This window comes from Hemicordylus capensis, chromosome 1 (genome assembly GCF_027244095.1).
Source record: "Hemicordylus capensis ecotype Gifberg chromosome 1, rHemCap1.1.pri, whole genome shotgun sequence".
In the NCBI taxonomy this organism is placed as follows: domain Eukaryota; kingdom Metazoa; phylum Chordata; class Lepidosauria; order Squamata; family Cordylidae; genus Hemicordylus; species Hemicordylus capensis.
The window spans coordinates 11,806,269-11,825,898 of record NC_069657.1 but is presented as its reverse complement, the minus strand read 5'-3'; the positions used below and the strand labels follow the sequence as shown (position 1 = coordinate 11,825,898).

Here is a 19,630-nt window from a genome sequence, read left to right as displayed (position 1 = left end):
GGGGATTTTTCTGGCGGCCTGAGGACTGGCTGCCGCTGGTGGCCCATACGCTGCCTGCACATACACTGGCTACACCGGTTGTGTCAACATCAGCATGCCAAGGCCAGCATCGGGAAAGGGGGGGGGTGATGGGAAAGCTAAAGCCTATTGGGATATGATATATAATGAGTTAAATAAAATATTTAAAATGACATTTCCTAAGAAGCCAGAATCCTTCCTGCTGGGGATAACACAAGGTGTAATTTCTACAACTAACGTAACGTTTTTTATGTACGCTTCTACGGCGGCCAGAATTCTATATGCACAGAAATGGAAAAGTAATGGACTGCCTTCAAAAGAGGATTGGCTGATAAAAGTTTTGGAATATGCGGAGATGGCAAAACTTACAACACTGATAAGAGATCAAAATTTGGAAGGCTTCAAAGAAGATTGGAAACCATTCTTGTTGTATCTAAAGGATAATTTCCCTACTATGGGCTTTACAGCAGGGTTTGAAATTTAGTAAAAAACTGCAGGTTGGGTAGATTAACTGTGTTTGTAAGGGTTTAAATTTATGTTTTGAATTATTATTATAGCAAGGGTAAACTCTATAGCTGATGATTCATGAAGAGAGGTGTGCGGGAAGTCCACTTTTGTATATATTGTAAGGAATGACAATATTATTATTGTTAAAATCAATAAAAATTGAATTTGGGGTGGGGAGGGAAAGGGGGGGGTGCTGCTTGACTACTCTCCCCCTCCCAGCCAGTGCTTTGTTTAAGGGCAAGCTGGCTGCTTTCTTGCTTTCCCTCACTCTGAGAGGGAGTCGGAGAACAAAACACTGGCTGAGAGTGCGCAAGGGGCCGCGCCTCGTGTTCTTAGCTGGCAAGCGCTTCATTCACTGGCTGGGTGTGGGAGGAGGACAAGGGGTGCCCTGAGGGAAGGGCAAGGGGGCACCACAGAGTGACCCAAGGACCTTTGTCCCCCCTTGTCCAATGGTGGCTACCTGATGGATTCCAGATGGAGGTTCTTTCTGCCACTGTGGCTGAGAGGAAGGCCTTATCCAAGCTCTGGTTGACCTCTGGGAAAGGGAACTCTCCCAGGCTATCACACGATTGCTCCACAGTACCTTCTCCTCAAAACTGGCTCCTCAGTTTTCCATGGAGCTATTGGCAAATAAGGAAACGACCTGAGCAACGCCGAAGGAAAACCAGTGCCAATTTTGACTAAAGATGGAATACAGCCCTTTTAAGGGACCACCGTGTGGCAATTGTGGCAGTGAAAAGGAGATATTTCTCTGCCACTGTTGCATCTCCAGAGAGCTATCCACAGAGCTTTCCCCGGTGGTGCTGGGCCTTTTGTGTCTTGGCCCGTAGGGTGAAGCAGAGGATGCCTCAGTGGCCTGTGGTGACCAGTTTATGAGTCCCTTTGTGGATGCTCTGAGCTGCTTTGCTTACATGCTTGAGGTTGCAGCTGAAGTGTTTAATTCGATCTTCTGGCAGCTTCTGAAGCTTGCATTTCCTCTCTTTCAGCTTCTCAAGCTCCTCGTTAAGCTGCCGATGAGCGCTCTTGATACGCATATTGTAGTACATCACCTTTTTCATCACCGTTGTCTTCAAAGATAAAGGAAAACCAAGGCAATAAATATTATTAAATAAATAAATAAGCCACTGTGTGGAGGCTGCTTGTGCACCTGCAGGTCTCTAAAGCCTTCCTTTCAGCATCGGTGGGCTGTGGGTCACGACATCCAGGACTTCCGTGGTGATGGCCACCAGCTTGGATGGCTGTAACAGGGGCTTAGACAAATTCATGGAGGTCAGGTATTTCAGTGGCTACTAGTCATTAGGATTAGTAGCTAATACTATAGCTGGGAGGTACTACCTTAAAGTAGCTATAGGCTATCTACAGGTGCAGAGGCGAGATGCCTCTGAACACCAGTGGCAGGGGAGCAACAGCGGGAGGGGGGGCACGCCTTCATCTCCTGCCTGTGGGCTTCCCAGAGGCATCTGCTGGGCCACTGTGGGAAACAGGATGCTGGTCTAGGTAGGCCTTGAGCCTGATCCTGCAGGGTTGTTATGTTCTTACATAAAAACCTGGACACATCTTAAATGCCAATCAGTAAGAGGCATTCTTCTGTGTCTCACAGAAAGGAGGGAATGCCTCCTTTCTGTGAGACACAGAAGAATGCCTCTACTCAGGCAGGGCTTGGTAGGACATTGGCATGCATAAATCTAAAAACAAAAAGTATGTCACTCCCCTGCCCCCCCTCCCCCGAATGATGGATTTGTTTTTTTCACACACAGATTTATGGATTACTCGGCCACAACTCAAACAACAGTTTGAGTAAGGTTTTGTTAATCAGGCAATACGTATAAATAAATAAATAAATAAATAAATAAATAAATAAATAAATAAATAAATAAATAAATACCTGCACCCACCTCTGCCAACTCCTTGATCTGTTTTGAGGAAATGTCATAAGTGTCGAGCCTTAGAAGCTGAGGAATATGAAACAGGACGTGTGTCGCATAATTGCAAAGGAGGCAAACTGGGTTGGGATCATATTGGGGGTCATTCAGACACAGATCTGTTAAATGAGGCAGTCTTGCCAAGTGGGTAATTTCCTTTAAAGATGGAAAGAAGACAAAAAACACACACACCAAAAAACCATGATAAATCTAATATCATTCACGACAATACACTGAATTTCTAGAGAGAAATTATGTGTTTAAACCATTCAGAAAAATCTTAGAAGCAGCAGCAAAAAGGCCAGGTTCAGACATCAGCCATAATGATGGTTTATTTTAACTTAGGTTTGTTTAAGAAACCTGGGTTGGTGCCACAGATGAACACCAAGCTGATTCCCATCATGGATTGGCAGCAAATGGCCAGCAGATGGAGCTGCAAAATTGTGCAACACAGAAGTGTGTCATCTGGACCCCATGTACACCCATGAGAAGAACTTCTACTACAACTACAATATTTATATACTGCTTCTCAACAAATGTTTCCAAATCAGTTTACATAGAGAATAAATAAATAAAATAAATCCCTGTCCCCAAAGGGCTCACAGCCTAAAAAGAAACACAAGGCAGATACCAGCAACAGCCACTGGAGGGGTGCTATGCTGGGTTTGGATGCGGCCAGTTGCTCTCCTCCTGCTAAATAAAGAGAATCATCACTGTAAAAGGTGCCTCTTTGCTCGGTTAGCAGGAGAAGAAACAAGGTTCTTCTCCATCTGGAAGCACCTGTAGATAGAAACCATTTGTAATACCTCTTAAGACAAGTCTCTCTTAATTTCTAGGAGACTGTGATCTGCATACCAGTAATGAAAGATAATTTCCAAGATTCTTCTTGGGATGAGTATGCCATGTAGAAAACATGTAATACAAGAGGTATTCCTCAGCAACCAAGAAAACCTATCCAAAGGCAATGAGTATCCAGCACTGACCTTGAAGGAAGATATTCTGTTACCAGACAGATTTAATTTTTCTATATTTCCACTGGGGTCCAAGCAATTTCCTAAAATACAGGACGAAGATAAAATTTAAAACAATGTTTTTATTTAAAAGCAAAACATTTTTCATACAATTTTTACAAGAAAAGGAGTTAACACCATACAAAAATATAACCACATAAGCATATTAGGAAAATTGCAGAAGCAGCATATTACGATAATGCGGCTTAGTTTAAAACTCAGTCATCAATAAGCATAGTTTCAATAAAAGTATGAGCAGCTGACATTCCTACAGAGGAGCTAAATACAGTGAAACAATGTGTATTTCAGTTCATATATTTCACTTCATGCTTAATGTATGTATGTATTATTTGCTGGCATCCAGACAAAATTTGCAGGAGAAAGTTCTATTGAAACCTAGTAGTCCTTTAGAATAACTCCCCATGTAGTAAAGGTAAAGTTGTGCTGTTGAGTCGGTGACAACTCCTGGCGACCACAGAGCCCTGTGATTGTCTTTGGTAGAATACAGGAGGAGTTTGCCATTGCCTCCTCCCGTGCAGTATGAGATGATGCCTTTCAGCATCTTCCTATATCGCTGCTGCCTGATACAGGTGTTTCCCAATAGTCTGGGAAACATACCAGCGGGGATTCGAACTGGCAACCTCTGGCTTGCTAGTCAAGTCATTTCCCTTCTGCGCCATTAGGTGGCTGTGTACTATTAAGTAATTTAGTCAGGATGTCAGCCACTATTATTCATGAAATGTATATACTGTTTTTCCTAAAATTACAGTTTCGCTTCAATGGGGAGGGGAAGAACCCTACCTTGACCCTATAAAGAGACAAGTGGGGCAGAGATTCTGTTTTGGGTTTTTTTAAAGGGTAAGATTAACATACATGCATGCATAAAATAGGAGCTCTTTTAAAATGGTACACTACCAAAAAAATTAAATCCCCTCATTCTGGCAAAGGCCAGTGCCGTACCTCCAGAAAATGCTCAGGCTTAGACTCTGGTGAGTATCCAACAAAGTTCCCAGGGATTCCCAGATGCTGATGACTACAACTCCCACAATCCCCAGCCAAAGGCCATTGCAGCAGGGGATGCTGGGCATTGTAATCAACAACATCGGGGAATCCCTGTTACATGGTGCATTGGTCTCCAGCCTTTTGTCGTAGTTGTCTCAACAGATCCAGAGTGCATCTCTATCTTCTTCCTCCGATCCTTTTAGGCAGCAGAAATCTGCCAGCACGCCCTTCCCTGGTCTTCTTCCCTTTATACTTTCTACAACAGTAAAACAAGGTAATGCAGAAACATCGCCTGCATTTTTAAAAATATCACCTACCAATTTTACTAATGGAATTCCCTGCAAGGTTGAGCTCCTTTAGTTTCTGTAGTTCACTCAGCCCCTGGAAACATGATAGAAGTGTGGCTTTAGGATCACATCATGCATATTCCAAGCCCTGAAAAACTCAGAAAGGGTTATTTATCTGGGAAGATCAGAGTGGACTGAAAAACTATCAGATTTTGATCAATCAACTTCAGTTATTTAGGAAGGAGCGGTGCAAACCTAAGTTGTTCTGAAAAAGATGGTTTTGGAAATGTTGCTAGATCACATTGCACATCAAATACACCACAATAAATCTGTTAATCTTCAGGGCGCCACAAGACTCTTTGCTGTTTTTGTTGCAACAAATAGGCCTATGCCTCTGGAAGTTATCCAGTTGTGAAAGTTCTCAAAGTTCACAACAACCAAGCAGAGTTATTCCCTAAAGAACATTCTTGGAGTGCTTTACCAGACAGTGGCTGGAGAAAGTCAAAAGCTTTTTTCAGGGAGTTGAAGATGGGACCACTGCTCATGATGCATGTACATCCCCACTTTCAGCTTTGGCACACAAACCTCGTTTTATTTCAAAGGTCTGCAAAGCCTGTTTAGAGGCAACAGTGGGAGAAAAGAAATGTGGGAAGCAAAATCTCACTCAGGCTACTTTCAGCTCTTATTGTTGCATTTGTGCAGAAAGTAAATTATCATTACCCATCTGTTCAGGAGGTTCCTGAACATCTTCTACTAGCCAGCACATCTATTTATGGAAAACTGCATTTGCCCTGCATGCAAACAACAATATTGATTTGCTGGGAAAATGCTATTTCTCACCACCACCAGCCTGGATCATGACTGCATTGTGCCAAAGGTTGCTCTCACACTTGCCCTTTTCGCTGGAATTGCCATTCTTTCAGGAGTGTTGCTACAGTTGAACAAGGGGTGTGTGGTGCAAATGTCCTACCCACCTTTTTTTCACAGGGCCCACTCCAACTTTGAATGCCCCCAAATCCTTTGTTCATTCATTTTTCAAAGAGAACCCAGATGACATCGTGGTCAGTTCATTGCAATCCAGTGTTTTCTGTATTCTCTCATGTATTTTTCTGAACTGATCTAGGGCAAATCTCCCTTGCTCCAATAACATGAAACTGCAACCCCAGTTTGTTCAGTATGGATAAAGAAAGTGGTAAGGCCTTTTAGGGCAGCTGTTACTTTATTTATTTATTTACTTATATTTCTACACCGCCTAATATGTACATCTCTAGGCGGTGTACAAAATTTAAAATATTTAAAAATCAACATAGATTAAAATACAAAAGTCACAATAAAAACAATAGTATAAAACAGTTACTAAAACAAATTATTAAAATTAATTATAATTAAAAGCTTGCGAGTCTTGAGAGTCTTCCTGAAAACAAACAGAGAAAGAGATGCTCTTATTTCAGCCGGGAGCATATTCCAAAGCCCCGGGGCAGCCACAGAGAAAGCCCGGTCCTAGGTTGCCACCAAACGAGCTGGTGGCAACCATAACCGGACCTCTCCAGAAGACTGTAACAGGTGGCAGGGTTCATGACAAAGGAGGCGCTCTCTCAAATAGCCTGGACCCAAGCCATTAAGGGCTTTATAGGTAATAACCAGCACTTTGTATTTCACCCGGAAACATATCAGCGACCAGTGCAATTCTTTCAAAACCAGTGTCGTCCCAGAAACCAATCTGGTTGCCTCATTCTGTACCAATTGTAGTTTCTGGACTATTTACAAAGGCAGCCCCATGTAAAGTGCATTACAGTAGTCAAGTCTGGAGATTACCAACATATGTACCACTGTTTTAAGGTCATTTAACAGTGACAAACAAAACACTTCCCCTTTGAAGGTTCAGCCTGTTTTATTGCTTCCCGATTATCCTATTAATTAATTATATTATTATTAGTGAGTAATTGCCCCTTGAATAGCCTCACTTAATTGCTCCATGTCAGTAATTCCCATGGGAACAGAAACAGTGGCTTTAATTACTTATTTTTACTTGCTCTTTCTCTCTCTTTGTTTTTCTTTTTTCAAAAGAGAAACAGCAGCATTGTGGTATTAAAAAAGAGTCAGGGAAAAACCCAGTAATTAAAGCCCCACTCACACCAGAAACAAAAGTGAAACTGGCACAATTCACAGAGAGAATATTCAAGGGGCATTAATTCCCCAGCAGAGATAAAAAAGACAGAGCCTGCAAGGAACAGGCTCTTTTTTTATTTGAAACAGCCAAGGAAATTTGCTAAAACTTCCCAGCTCAGGACTTCCAGTGACTGTTGCCGGGGTCTATCTTATGTTTCTTTTAGGTTATGAGCCCTTTGAGGGCAGGGATCCATCTTATTTATTTATTATTTCTCTGTGTAAACCACCCTGAGCCACTTTTGGAAGGGCGGTATAGAAATCGAATTAATAATAATAATAATAATAATAATAATAATAATAATAATAAATTTACTTGTGAGCAGACATTAAAGAAGGAACTTGGTCAAAGGAAGGCCCATTCCTATTTGATATTACACTGTATTAAATGCTGTATGGAACCTCCAATTTAATTCTGCATGCAGCTAATTGCAGAAAACCAGTGCCTCTGCACAGCTAAAGGGCTTTAGTGTGGAAAAACCAAGAGGCCACTCTTGTCCCATACCAGCACAATTGATTTTTTAAAAACTGTTTAAATGCCCTGTGCATTACCTTTATTTTTCCTGTGTTCACCCTTTCAAATGCGAAGACAGAAGGGGCTCTATAGTTTTTTAAAAAACCCTAACCTTACCTCTATTACTTTAATCTGGTTGCCATTGAGCCAAACTACCTCCAGCTTCGTTAGCATCTCTAGATTTTCAATTGCCGAAATCATATTGCAGTAGAGATAAAGCTTTTGCAAGTCAACACATTGTTTCAGACCGTCAATTTTCTGTAAAGGAGTGAAGATGAATCTTTTTAAGCAACCACGGAAGAAAGTGAGGAGAAGTCTGTTTGATGAGGAAAATCTTACCAACCCTCAGGCCCTCAAAAGACTGAAGGTAACTTCCTGACAAATCTTAGAAAAACGCTTCCTTCAAAAGCAGTAACAAATTACACTTCTCAGATCTATTAAATGCATGGCAAGAACAGAGGGAGAATAATTTGTTCACCAAGAACTGTTCAGGAAGCAACTACTTAATTTACAGATCAGAGGAAACAGTATTTTAAACAAGATCAGGAGATTAATTCCAATCCCAAAAGGAAAAATTCAAAGCTGCCTTGCACTTCCCTCAAAACACTAATATGGATAGGAGGGGAGCATTATCGCAGGATAACTGGTAGGTGGGGAGAAGGTGCTTCAGTCCTCACTCTCCAGCCATTTCTGCCCATTCTGAACCATCCATTCCACAGCTAAGCTTGATACGTGGAGAGGTTTGGCACCAGATCCTGGACCCCTCAAACGGTTCAGAGGATAAGCCATGGGGGGAGGAGCCATGAACTCCTCTCCTCATCAAAATGACCCCAAATCCAAATCTGGTTTCCTCAATCGAGCAACAAGCAATTTAGGATGGAAAATCTTCATTTCTGTAAACCCTGGCCACTGCTTCTCCTGTGCAAGTTGAGGCCAGCAAGGCTCGATTTGCAGCAGAGCAGCTTTGACAAGAAGGGGGCACTTCCCTCCCCTTTCCAATTCCACCCCACTCCACCACCTCACACAGCCAACAACTGCTTTTCTTACAGCCCAGATTCCAGACCACTTCCACAACTTTTACTGGGGGGAGTGGGGGGACAGGTGGGAGGAAGAGATCTGAAACCTGACCTGGGAAGAAAACTGGTCTTGTGGCAGCAAGCATGAATTGTCCCCTTTGCTAAAAAGGATTTGTCCTGGTTTACATTTCAATGGGAGACTACATGTGAGCTCTGTAAAATATTCCCCTTAAGGGATGTGGCCGCTCTAGAAAGAGCTACTGAATGCTTGCATGCAGAAGGTTCCAAGTTCCCTCCCTGGCAGCATCTCCAAGATAGGGCTGAAAGAGATTCCTGCCTGCAACCTTGGAGAAGCTGCTGCCAGTCTGTGTAGACAATACTGAGCAAGATGGACCAATGGACTGACTCAGTATATGGCAGCTTCCTATGTTCCCAGTGCATGGTTGAAAAGTCAAGAATCCTTCCCCTGCCCAAAGTGTACCCTCCTGGCTCGATCTGCAGTTGCTGAACAGGGTTTTGCTACACAAATTTGAGGAGGAATGTATAATTCTACCCTTATTTATCACAGGAGGGGGGGAAAGGCAGGACTTACTGTTAAGAAGCACTCGGCCACCCAGAGCTCTTTAAGAAACGGGCAGTTCCCTAGGTCAGAAATCTGCTGGATGCTCTGTCTCACAAGAATCAGCCTCGTTAAATTGGGGAAATAAGACAGGCCCATTATTCTGGGGTAGCCGGAGAAAAACATCTCCAGGCTGCTTGTAGAGGACCCCTCTTGCTCAATTCTTTCATAAGACAGTCCATTACAAGTGCACTAGAGGGAACAAAACAAACATGATTTAAAAAATTAGTGATGTCACTTGATTAAAGAAATCTTAGTCTATCAGACACATGGATTGACTCCATTTGATTACATTTGCACATATTTTATATGTCCTGCTTGTGATCTTCCAGAGGCAGCTGACCAGCCTATAGAGAGGAACATTATTTATTTACATTTGTAACCCTCTGAGGAGCTCAGAGCAGTGTAACATGGTTATGTTTATCCTCACAATAACCCTGTGAGGTAGGTTAGGCGGAGAGATACATGACTGGCTCAGAGTCACCCAGAGAGTTTCATGGTTGAATGGGGATTCCAACTCGGGTCTTCCCAGTCCTAGTCCAACACTCTAACCATAATGCTATGCTGGCTCAATCTGGATGGTCTACTGTTTTGACCCAACATGAAAATTAAGTATGTAAGTTATAGGACAAAGACATGTCTACATTGGAGTCTCAGCAAATGTCCACTTCTGCTACTCTCTGGACTTCCCGTGACCTGTCTAAAAGTTGTGACTTTCCCCAGACAACCCTGGGAACTGTAGTTACAAGACTGTTGGAGATCTCTAGCTGTTTCACAGAAATTAGAATTCCTAGGGTTCCTTACTTCTACACTCAAAAAAATTGTTCTCTACAACTACACTACAAGCCATTTATCCTACCAAAGATGATTTCAACAGCATAGTAAAACTTACCAGTTCTTTAATTATTTCCTCAGAAGCTGCCTGGTTTTGGCTATCACTTTGGATCATTTTCTGAGCATTTCAGCTTAATGGTCATAGCAGAGGATCTAAAAAGGAGAATGGAACACAATTATCTGCTGAGAAAGAGCCACATCTGTTAAAATGCTACTGAATTGGGGATTTATGGAGAAGAGGATTCTAAATACTACAACTTCCTACACAAACTAGAACCCAGAACCAAGGGCTAAACTGCATGATGTTGTCAAAAACAGATTTGAGAATACATGTTTCCTGAAATAATAACAACAAATAAAAATAATGTGAGCCTACAGTTCCTACCACCTCCCAGCCGTTGGGCATTGTGGCTGGAGATGATAGGAATTGTAGTCTAACATCTGAGGACACAAGGTTTGAAATCCCTAAATTATACCATCACCAAAATTATTTACTTAGCCCATTGTGGTTGGGGATTATGGGAGTTGTAGTCCAACAACTTCTAGCCAAAATTTGAAAACTCTTGGTTTAAACCCTCTTCCCAGCACAGCTGTTCTGATCCAGTGCGGTAACCCTACAGCTGAGTTTTTAAAAACTGACATGCATCCATTCCCAGCATCATTCACTTCACAAGTGAAGCATAGAAGTCAGGAACATAGTTTCTGTGTGACTAATTTTCATCACACTCAGAATTTCACATCCTTGTATTTCATTTTAATTCAGCCCCTGCACCCTGCTTCCACAGTCACAACTGCAAGAATCCTGCTTTCTTTTTCCTGGAAGGGCAACTCTCTGCCTTCAACACTTCCATAACAGACTGAAAATGGCATCTGAGATTTTTCCTGACACAGAGATTTGCTGAGGAGAAAAGCTTCATCCACTGATATCTGGGTTATGTGGACTAAGGAAAGCTGTCAACTCCATGACATCGTTCAAAGAAGACCCTGCAAAACATCTCATGTAATGGCTCAGAGCAGAGGTTCTCAAATTTGGATGGGTCACTGTGAAAACCTCTTTTCAGGATGATGGGAGTTGCAGTCTAACATCTGGGGACCTAAGCGTGGTGTAGTGGTTAGAGTCCTGGACTAGGACCAGGGAGTCCCGAGTTCAAATCCCCATTCAGCCATGATACTTGCTGGTTGACTACTCTGGGTCAGTCACTTCTCTCTCAGCCTAACCTACTTCACAGGGCTGTTGTGAGGAGAAGCTCAAGTATGTAGTACACCGCTCTGGGCTCCTTGGAGGAAGAGCGGGATATAAATGTAGTAATCATCATCATCATCATCATCATCATCATCTCCTCCTCTCTGGCTCAGACTATGAGGTGCAAAGTGCTGTGTTCGAATTTTTCCGCACCCACTAACTCACTGGCAACCTTCGACAAGTGACTGTTTTCTCAGTCCTGCAAATGTAATATGGGGATTGCAACAGTTCCATTTGAGGAAGAGATAAAATGGTAAGACCCACTTTATCCCCTTAGCCATTTGGTTCTTCCTCTCTGGCAAGCAACAATTCCACCTGAACATATATACATTTCATTTTTTAACAGTATCAAAGTGTTGATACTTAAATTGTATATTTCTGGGTTGCATATTAGATTACAAACTCCTTGGGAGTAAGGGACCTGTCCTCTTATTATCCGTTACGTGCCATGCACACCAATGGGTCTATATAAATAATTTTCTTATATCTTTCTATTCCTTTTATATTATGTCTCTCACATGGTCAGACATAATTTTAACTTGTAAACCCCTCTGAGCGCTTCAGCAGAAAGACAGATTATGAGGGAAGCAAATCATGGTTATGATATGAAATCACAGGAAATAAAGTAGTTGATGGGATCATAGCTCAGTGGCAGAGCACCTGCTTTGCATGAAGAAGGTCTCAGGTTCAGTCCCTGGCAGCATCTCCAGGTAGGTCTGGGAATAACCCGTGCCTGAAACCTTGGAGAGCCAATGTTAACAATACTATCCTAGATGAGCCAATGGTTGGTATAAGGCAGCTTCCTATATTCCTAAACAAACAATAGCCTACCTTGCAAGCTATTGCAAAGATTTAAAATGTTTTAAACACATTTTAAAGGTTTTTAATGCTTTTAATCTTTTAAATGATTTTAATTATTTATTGGTTTAATGTTTTAAATTATTTTAATTGTAAACCACCCAGAATTTTGGGTGGTATAGAAATATTTTGAATGAATGTATGAATGAATGAATGAATGATAATCTACATGATGAGTTTTTAATATGCACCAACCAAAACATAAAATGCAAAGCATTATTATTAGCTGCCATTCACAAGAATCAAAACAGGCCTGGTAAGAACATTAAAATCACGATATTCCAAAAGAATCCTATTCAACAGGCCACAACAAAGCCACATTCCATGACAATCCACTGTGGTTCCACACTCCCAATCACCGACACAGATCAGAATTTCCATTCATTCCATGACTTTCTGACACTTTGCAGCTACCTCACATGTGAAACTGTTGCTTCCCCCCCCCCCTAGTCTTTTAAGGGTTAACTAATTAAGATATCTTAAATATGCACTTTAAATATGCGCTTAAATATGCTGCTGCTTGGAATGTGCCCAAGCAGCAGCTAGATATCCATGCACAGCCCTTTTCTACCGCTCTGGATTCCAGACAGGAAAGAGTGGTTAAAGTGGGGTAACTAATCCAAGTTAGGTGATCTTGAGTGTGCAGCCCTGCAGCTACAAGAGAGCTCCCAGCCCATGCAGGTGGGTAGCAAGGGATGCCAGTGGGTTGCAACCTAAGCGGGGAGAGGAAGGGAAAGGAAGCAGGTGCTCTACTTTTAAGGAAGGTAGAAGGGAGATAGGCTCCTTCTCTTGGGGAGGGAAGGGGAGGTGATAGTGCCAGATACAGGGGAGGGCGGTAAGATGCCATTGCCAGGCAAGGGCAGATGCCACAAGCAGCCCCTCTTTCCTGGAGGACACCAACCTACCTGGAGGCTAAAGAGCCAGACAAGGCCAGGCTGTGTCTGTGTAGCAGCAGCCTCTTTCGGTCGCCCAGGAAACCACCTCTCCCCGCCCCCTGCCAAGCAGCAGCCAACCAGAGCCGACTGGCAGCCCGCGGGGTGTCCCGTGATCCAGTTCTGCAGGGAGGGAACGGGTAGTGAATGGAGTCCGGGCGGGGCGAGCAGGCGCTGGGCGTGGCTTTCATTCAGTTCTCCTGGCCGCTTTCGCCCAATGAGCGGCGGTCAGTGCAGCCCGCACGAGGTTGTGCTGTTGTCGTCACACAGGAGAAATAGCGACACAACACCCGCCCCCTTCCCCGCGTCAGGGTATATAAGACCCTGATCTGCACTGCACAGTTCAGGTCATGCATGCTTATTGCTCACTGAGGAGTTGAGTGCTGCAGCCACAGACCGAGTTCAAAAGAACTTACTTAAGTTCCCGATAAGCATGCGTGCGTCCGCAGGATCTGCTAACTGGGCAAAAGGGCAACTTTTTAAAGTGGCTCTCTCTCTTATTTAGCAGGGAGATTTATCTATTTATTTATTCGATTTTCGCAACTGGCCCTCTTCAGCCTGAATCACTCTTAGTGGCTTTTCTTGTTTCTTTATGAGACTGTGAGCCCCTTTGGGACAGGATTCTTATTTATTTATTTGCTCCTTTTGTTTTGTAAATTGCTTTGACAAAACTTTTTTTGTGGTTGAAAAGTGGCATATAAAAATTCTTGATAATTAACTTTTTTTAAAATTTTAATGTTTTTATTATGATTTTTATTTTTCTATGAATTTCAAATGTTTTATATATTTTATATTATGTTTTGATTCTGTACACTGCCTAGAGATTTTGATACTGGGTAGTATATAAATTAAATAAGTAAATAAATAAAAACCTGCCTATCTTACATGCCCTAAAATATCCCTGCTAACTGGATCCCTGCTAACTGGATAAAGTTGCGCTTTTCAAAGTGCTGATTCTCTTTATCTTATATATGTGTCTTATGTAGTGGGGGGAGTAGCTGGCCCCATTGATTGTTGCTGGTGTCTGTGTGTCTTTTTAGACTGTGAGCCCTCTGGGGATGGGACCATATTTATTATTAATTTAGTATATTTGTACACCTCTGCAAACTTACATCTCTGGGTGGTTTACAACCCAGCTTAGAACGGGTTTTATTATTTTCTATGAAAATTGCTTTGAGAATGTTTTTTCTTGAAAAAAATGTATATCAGTAATAAAAGATACTGTGATGTGGGCTAGAAACTATTAAGGAACTAATAATATCCTCTGCTAACTGGGCAAAGAGGCACCTTTTACCGTGGTGATTCTCTTTATTTAGCAGGGGGAGAGTAACTGGCCCTCTCCACCCCCAGCACAGTATTTCCGGTGACTGTTGCTGGTGTGTGTCTTGTGTTTCTTTTTAGAATGTGAGCCCTTTGGGGACAGGGAGCCATCTTATTTATTTTTTTCTCTGTGTAAACCGCCCTGAGCCATTTTTAGAAGGGCGGTATAGAAATCGAATTAATAATAATAATAATGTAAGAACAGCCCTGCTGGATCAGGCCCAAGGCCAACTACTACTAAAGGTAAAAGTCTGCTGTCGAGTCGGTGCCAACTACAGAGCCCTCTGGTTGTCTTTGGCAGAATACAGGAGGGGCTTACCACTGCCATCTCCCTCATAGTCTGGAATGATGCCTTTCATCATCTTCCTATATTGCTGTTGCCCAATATAGATGTTTCCCCTAGTCTGGGAAACATAACAGCAGGGATTCGAACTGGTAACCTCTGGCTTGCTAGTCCAGTAATATCCCCACTGCGCCATTAGGTGGCTAAAGCCAACTACTACTACGAGTATTTATATACTGTTCTTCTACCAAAGTCCTCAAAGCAGTTTACACAGAAAAATAATCTATAAACAAGATGGTCCCCCATCCCCAAAGAAAGGGCTTAGAATCTAAAATCTAGTCTAGTATCCTGTTTCACATAGTGGCCCACCAGATGCCTCTGGGAAGCCCACAGGCAAGAGCAGAGGGCAGGCCCTCTCTCCTGTTGTTGCTCCCCTGCAACTGATATAGAGACATCTAGCCTCTGAGCCTGGAGGTGGCCTTTAGCCATCAGACATGTAGCCGTTGATAGACCTGTTCTCCATTAATTTGTCCAAACCCCTTTTGAAGCCATCCAAGCTAGTGGCCATTACCACATCAGGTGGCAGAGAATTCCATAGATTAATCATGTGCTGTGTGAAAAAGTACTTCCTTTTGTCGGTCCTAAATTTCCTGACCATCAGTTTCATGGGATGACCCCTGGTTCTAGTGTGAGAGGAATAAAACTTTCTCTCTGTCCACCCTCTCCACTCCATGCAAGGACTGTGGCTGGCATCAACTAGTTAATTGATATTTTAAATTTTTATTGATTGCATTTAAATATATTTGCTTGCTTATACTGAGGGTTTAAGCTACACATCAAAGTAGAACACACAGATATGGCTTTTCTTAAATGTTCTCTAAGAAGACATTGTTTTCCTTAACTACCTGTGGTTCTTCCTCCCCTCCCACAAAGAATAATCTACTTAACCCAGGGCATGATCCTGAGGGCACATGATAGAGGCGTCTCAGGGCATGGTCTGAGGGTAAATGATCCAGCCACCTTGCTGAAGCTAAACGGGGTTAGGTCTGGTCAGTGTCAACCTCCCATGATGGGATATAAGGTGTGATATAAATGTAAGAAACTCAGTGAATAAAACCATACACCTGTCAATAAGCAAATTATCACAGTTCTCTCCTTTCAACAAAACTGGGTGAACAATTGATGAGCCATATTTTAGGATCAACCATAAACAGTAAAGGATCTGTTGGAAAGGATATTTAGAAGCTATGACATATCTCTACCTACAAAGTTTAGAATCGTTTGGACAATGGTTTTCCCCATTATATTCTATGGCTGCGAAAGCTGGACTTTGAAGAAGCAAGATAGAAAGAGTATTGACGCTTTTGAACTTTGGTGCTGGAGAAGACTTTTGAGGATACCATGGACAGCCAGGGAAACAAACAAATGGATCATAGAACAAATCAATCCAGAATTTTCACTCAAGGCACAAATGACCAGGCTCAAACTATCATACTTCAGACACATTATGCGAAGACTCAGCTCCCTTGAGAAGTCCATAATGCTGGGGAAAGTTGAAGGAAAGAGAAGGAGAGGACGACCAGCAGCAAGGTGGATGAACTCGATTACAACAGCAATGAATGCACCACTGTAAGACCTTAAAAGCCAAGTGGAAGACAGATCATCCTGGAGAGAATCTATGTGGTCGCTAAGAGTCGACACTGACTTGACAGCACTTAATCAATCAATTGATAAAAATGTGTTTGTGGTCAGGGGGTGAGATTTGTTGGAGCCTTAGAACGGGGTCCCCAAATGTTGGACTACAACTCCCATCATTCCCTGCCACCGGAGATAATGGGAGTCATTGTCCAACAATATCTGGGGACACACGTTTGAAGCTCCCTACCTTAGACCCAACTCAGCTTGGCCATTTGCAAAACGATTTATGTAGACTCCCTGTGCCCCCCTCCCAAGTGTGTGGAAGCAACACAAATCAACATTAAACTGTTTCATAGCATGGCATCATGCTGTCACCAGATGTCACTCTTGATCACATGTTCGCATCTCTGATCCATTTCAAATGTGAATAAGGGTATCCCTAGCAAGCTTCTGTGTCTCTCATCAGTTAACGCTTCAAAATTAATAATTTGCCTGACACTCATAATCCATGTACTTTCAGCTATGCCAGTGAGCCTCCAGAATGCCCACTGAACATCAATGGGGAATGAGCTGGGAGTGGGGTAATTTCAGCCAGCGCTGAGCATAGAGGGCACCAGCTTAGTCTGATTCTATGGCTGTAAAGGGTTCATGTACCTCTTAACAGTAGAAGAGAAAGTAAACCTACCAAAACTTTCTCATCAGCCCTTTTGGCAAACTGCACCTGCAGAACACTCCCCCCCACACACACACACTTTACACAACTATTGAGAGGACATTGAAAGAGGCATCCTCTTCTGCATATTTCTTCTTGAGAAGCTGCCACATTAGCATTAACAACACCTGTACAAGTACCAGTATCCTACATAAGGACAGCCCTATTAGATCAAGCCCAAATTCTATCTAGTCCTGCATCCTGTTTCACACAGTGGCCCACCTGATGCCTCTGGGGAGCCCACAGGCAAGAGAAGAAGGAAAGCCCTCTCTCCTGCTGTTGCTCCCCTGCAACTGGTACTCAGAGGCATCTTGCCTCTGAGGCTGGAGGTAGCCTATAGCCAGCAGACTAGTACTATAGCTGTTGATAGAGCTTTCCTCCATGAAGTTATCCAAACCCCTCTTAAAGCCATCCAGGCTGGTGGCTGTCACCACATCCTGTGGCAGAGAATTCCAAAGATTAATTATGTGGTGTGAGAACATGACTTGTATACTTCCTTTCGTTGGCCCTAAATTTCCTGGCCATTGGTTTCATGGGATGACCCCTGGTTCTAGTGCTACGAGAGAGGGAGAAAAATTGATCTCTCTCCACACTATACATAATTGTATAGACCTCTATCATGTCTCCACGCAGTTGTCTTTTTTTCCTAAACTAAAAAGCCCCTGGTGTTGTAGCCTTACCTCGTAAGGAATCCTACTTGTGGTTGGCACCAATACAGATATATGATGTACAAGAACCCTAACTGGTCTGTGATTGCCTCCTTCAAAGACTGAATTGTGCCTTATGAACCTTTCTGCTTGTCATCCTATCTTTCTTCTGAAAAAGTAAGCACAATATAAGATATACTGTATAAATATATTCCCACTATATGGAGCTGTAGGAGCCTGTACACAAACCAGAGTTTTATTGAGCTATAGTATGTTAGATTTGCTTCACCAGTGTTGGACTAGGACCAGGGAGACGTGAGTTCAAATCCCCGTTCAGCCATGAAATTCACTGGGTGATTCTGGGACAGTCCCTTCTTTCTCAGCTAACCTACCTCACAGAGTTGTGAGGATAAACATAACCAAGTGCACCACTCTGAGCTTCTTGGAGGAAGAGTGGGATAGAAATGTAAAAATAAATATACAAAAAGAGGCCCAGCAAATCCATACGCTGCATCATGGAACAAGAGGATTCACCTGCAATATGGTAGCATCTGGAATTATTAAAAGCACTTTCTGTATGTATTTTACATGGGTATTCAACAATTGCATAAATTGCAGATGAGTCTACCTTCTGGTGGTTCCATTTGATTTGCATGCTGTCCTGAAGAGAAAGATTTATCTAGAGCAGGGGTTTCTCAAAGTTGGGTCTCCAGATAATGTTGGACTACAGTTCCCATCATCCCCTGCCAAGGTGGCCAAAGGCAGTGCAGGGGTTTTTCAAAGTTCAGTCCCCAGATAATGTTGGACTACCGTTCCCATCATCCACTGCCAAGGTGGCCAAAGGTAGTACATGATGGGAGTTGTAGCCAAACAACATCTTCGAATCCAAGTTTGGGAGCATCAGCTCTGTAAGGCTCATCACTGTGTACTTTTAGATGCCAGGTGAAGACGTTTCTGTTGACTCGGGCTTTTTAAAACTGATTTTTTAAAAAGGTCTTAAATGTTATGTAATGTTTAGTACTGTATTTTGTATTTTCTAGTATAATTTGTTTGTTTTGTGTTATGTGTTTGATGTTTTAATTGTGTTGCTGTGAGCTGCCCAGAGAACAATTTGTAATGGGGCAGCTAACAAATAAAGATTATTATTATTCTATAAATCTCTTATCATTCCTCCTTATTGGTCTTTTGTTTTTTTTCTTTTATAAACTGAAAAGCTCCTAATGCATTTGCCTTCCCTTCTAAGGAAAGTATTCCAGTGCTTTGATCTTGCTGCTGTCTGGAATTGCTGGCCATGCAATTATGGCATAAAGTGTCTGTTAACAGCAATATAAACCTTCAGAGTCTGATGGAGACGGGTCAGTATCTGTTCTGCTTCGCGGCAGTTCATGATTACTGTTGCAAAATTGCTGTGCTTGTCAGCTGCAGTAGCAATGCATCCTACAAACGAGTTGTAGAGCACTGCCAGGACAGGTCTTCAAAACAGCCCTCTGTAATCCCGTTACATGATCAGTCGTCACCACAACAAGGCAGACTCCCAAGCTTCGGGGTGGGGTTGGCAAGGTGCTCTGTGGGTCCCTTTTCCCGTGGGTGGGTCCCCCTAGGGCAGGGCTGCACAAGTCCAGCCTTCCTGCAGGTTTTTGTTCTAAGATTCCCATCATTCCTGAATAGTGGCCACTGTGGCTGGGGATGATGGGAGATGTAGTCCAAAAACAGTGGGAGGGCTGAAGTTGTGCAGCCTTGCCCTAGGCAGTGGGTCACCTGGGTGGTGGCAGACCAGCGGCTGCCATTTTTTCCTCCCATAATGCCAGCCCTCTAAGTGGTGTTCTGGGGCATCACGTCCTCAGCCTTGATGGCAGCCATTTTCTCTCTCCACAGTGCTCCAGATTCAGAACAGCGGCTCCCAAGATTCGGTACGCCAGCCGTTGCTGAACTACAACTCCCATCAACCCCGCTGGAGAACCAAAAGTTGGGAACCCCTAATCCAGAACAAGACTACATCAGGAGCATTGGGGGGAAGGTATGGCAACTTCCAGCAAAATGGTGGCCTGGCCCACCCCTCCCCGGGGAGCCCAAGGTCAGGCATGAGCAGTCAGCCCTCCTGA

General features: G+C 43.0%; 1 protein-coding gene across 8 annotated transcripts in view; it reads right to left on the bottom strand.

Annotated features, from left to right (window-relative positions):
* Window positions 1-19,630, bottom strand: part of LRRC9 (leucine rich repeat containing 9) — a 105,741-nt gene that overhangs the window by 74,639 nt on the left and 11,472 nt on the right. For 3 of the 8 annotated variants that reach the window (XM_053275995.1, XM_053276175.1, XM_053276086.1), the window contains exons 2-8: window positions 9,954-10,048; window positions 9,035-9,253; window positions 7,544-7,684; window positions 4,777-4,840; window positions 3,431-3,501; window positions 2,421-2,603; window positions 1,437-1,592 (exon numbers count right to left, since the gene is read on the bottom strand). In XM_053275995.1, coding sequence (XP_053131970.1) covers window positions 1,437-1,592; window positions 2,421-2,603; window positions 3,431-3,501; window positions 4,777-4,840; window positions 7,544-7,684; window positions 9,035-9,253; window positions 9,954-10,010 — 891 coding nt within the window. In that variant the 5' untranslated portion in view covers window positions 10,011-10,048. Of the gene's footprint in view, window positions 1-1,436; window positions 1,593-2,420; window positions 2,604-3,430; window positions 3,502-4,776; window positions 4,841-7,543; window positions 7,685-9,034; window positions 9,254-9,953; window positions 10,049-10,390; window positions 10,410-12,901; window positions 13,036-19,630 lie in introns of those variants that run through there. The other 5 variants (XM_053276523.1, XM_053275904.1, XM_053276356.1 and 2 more) reach the window with 5 other exon arrangements.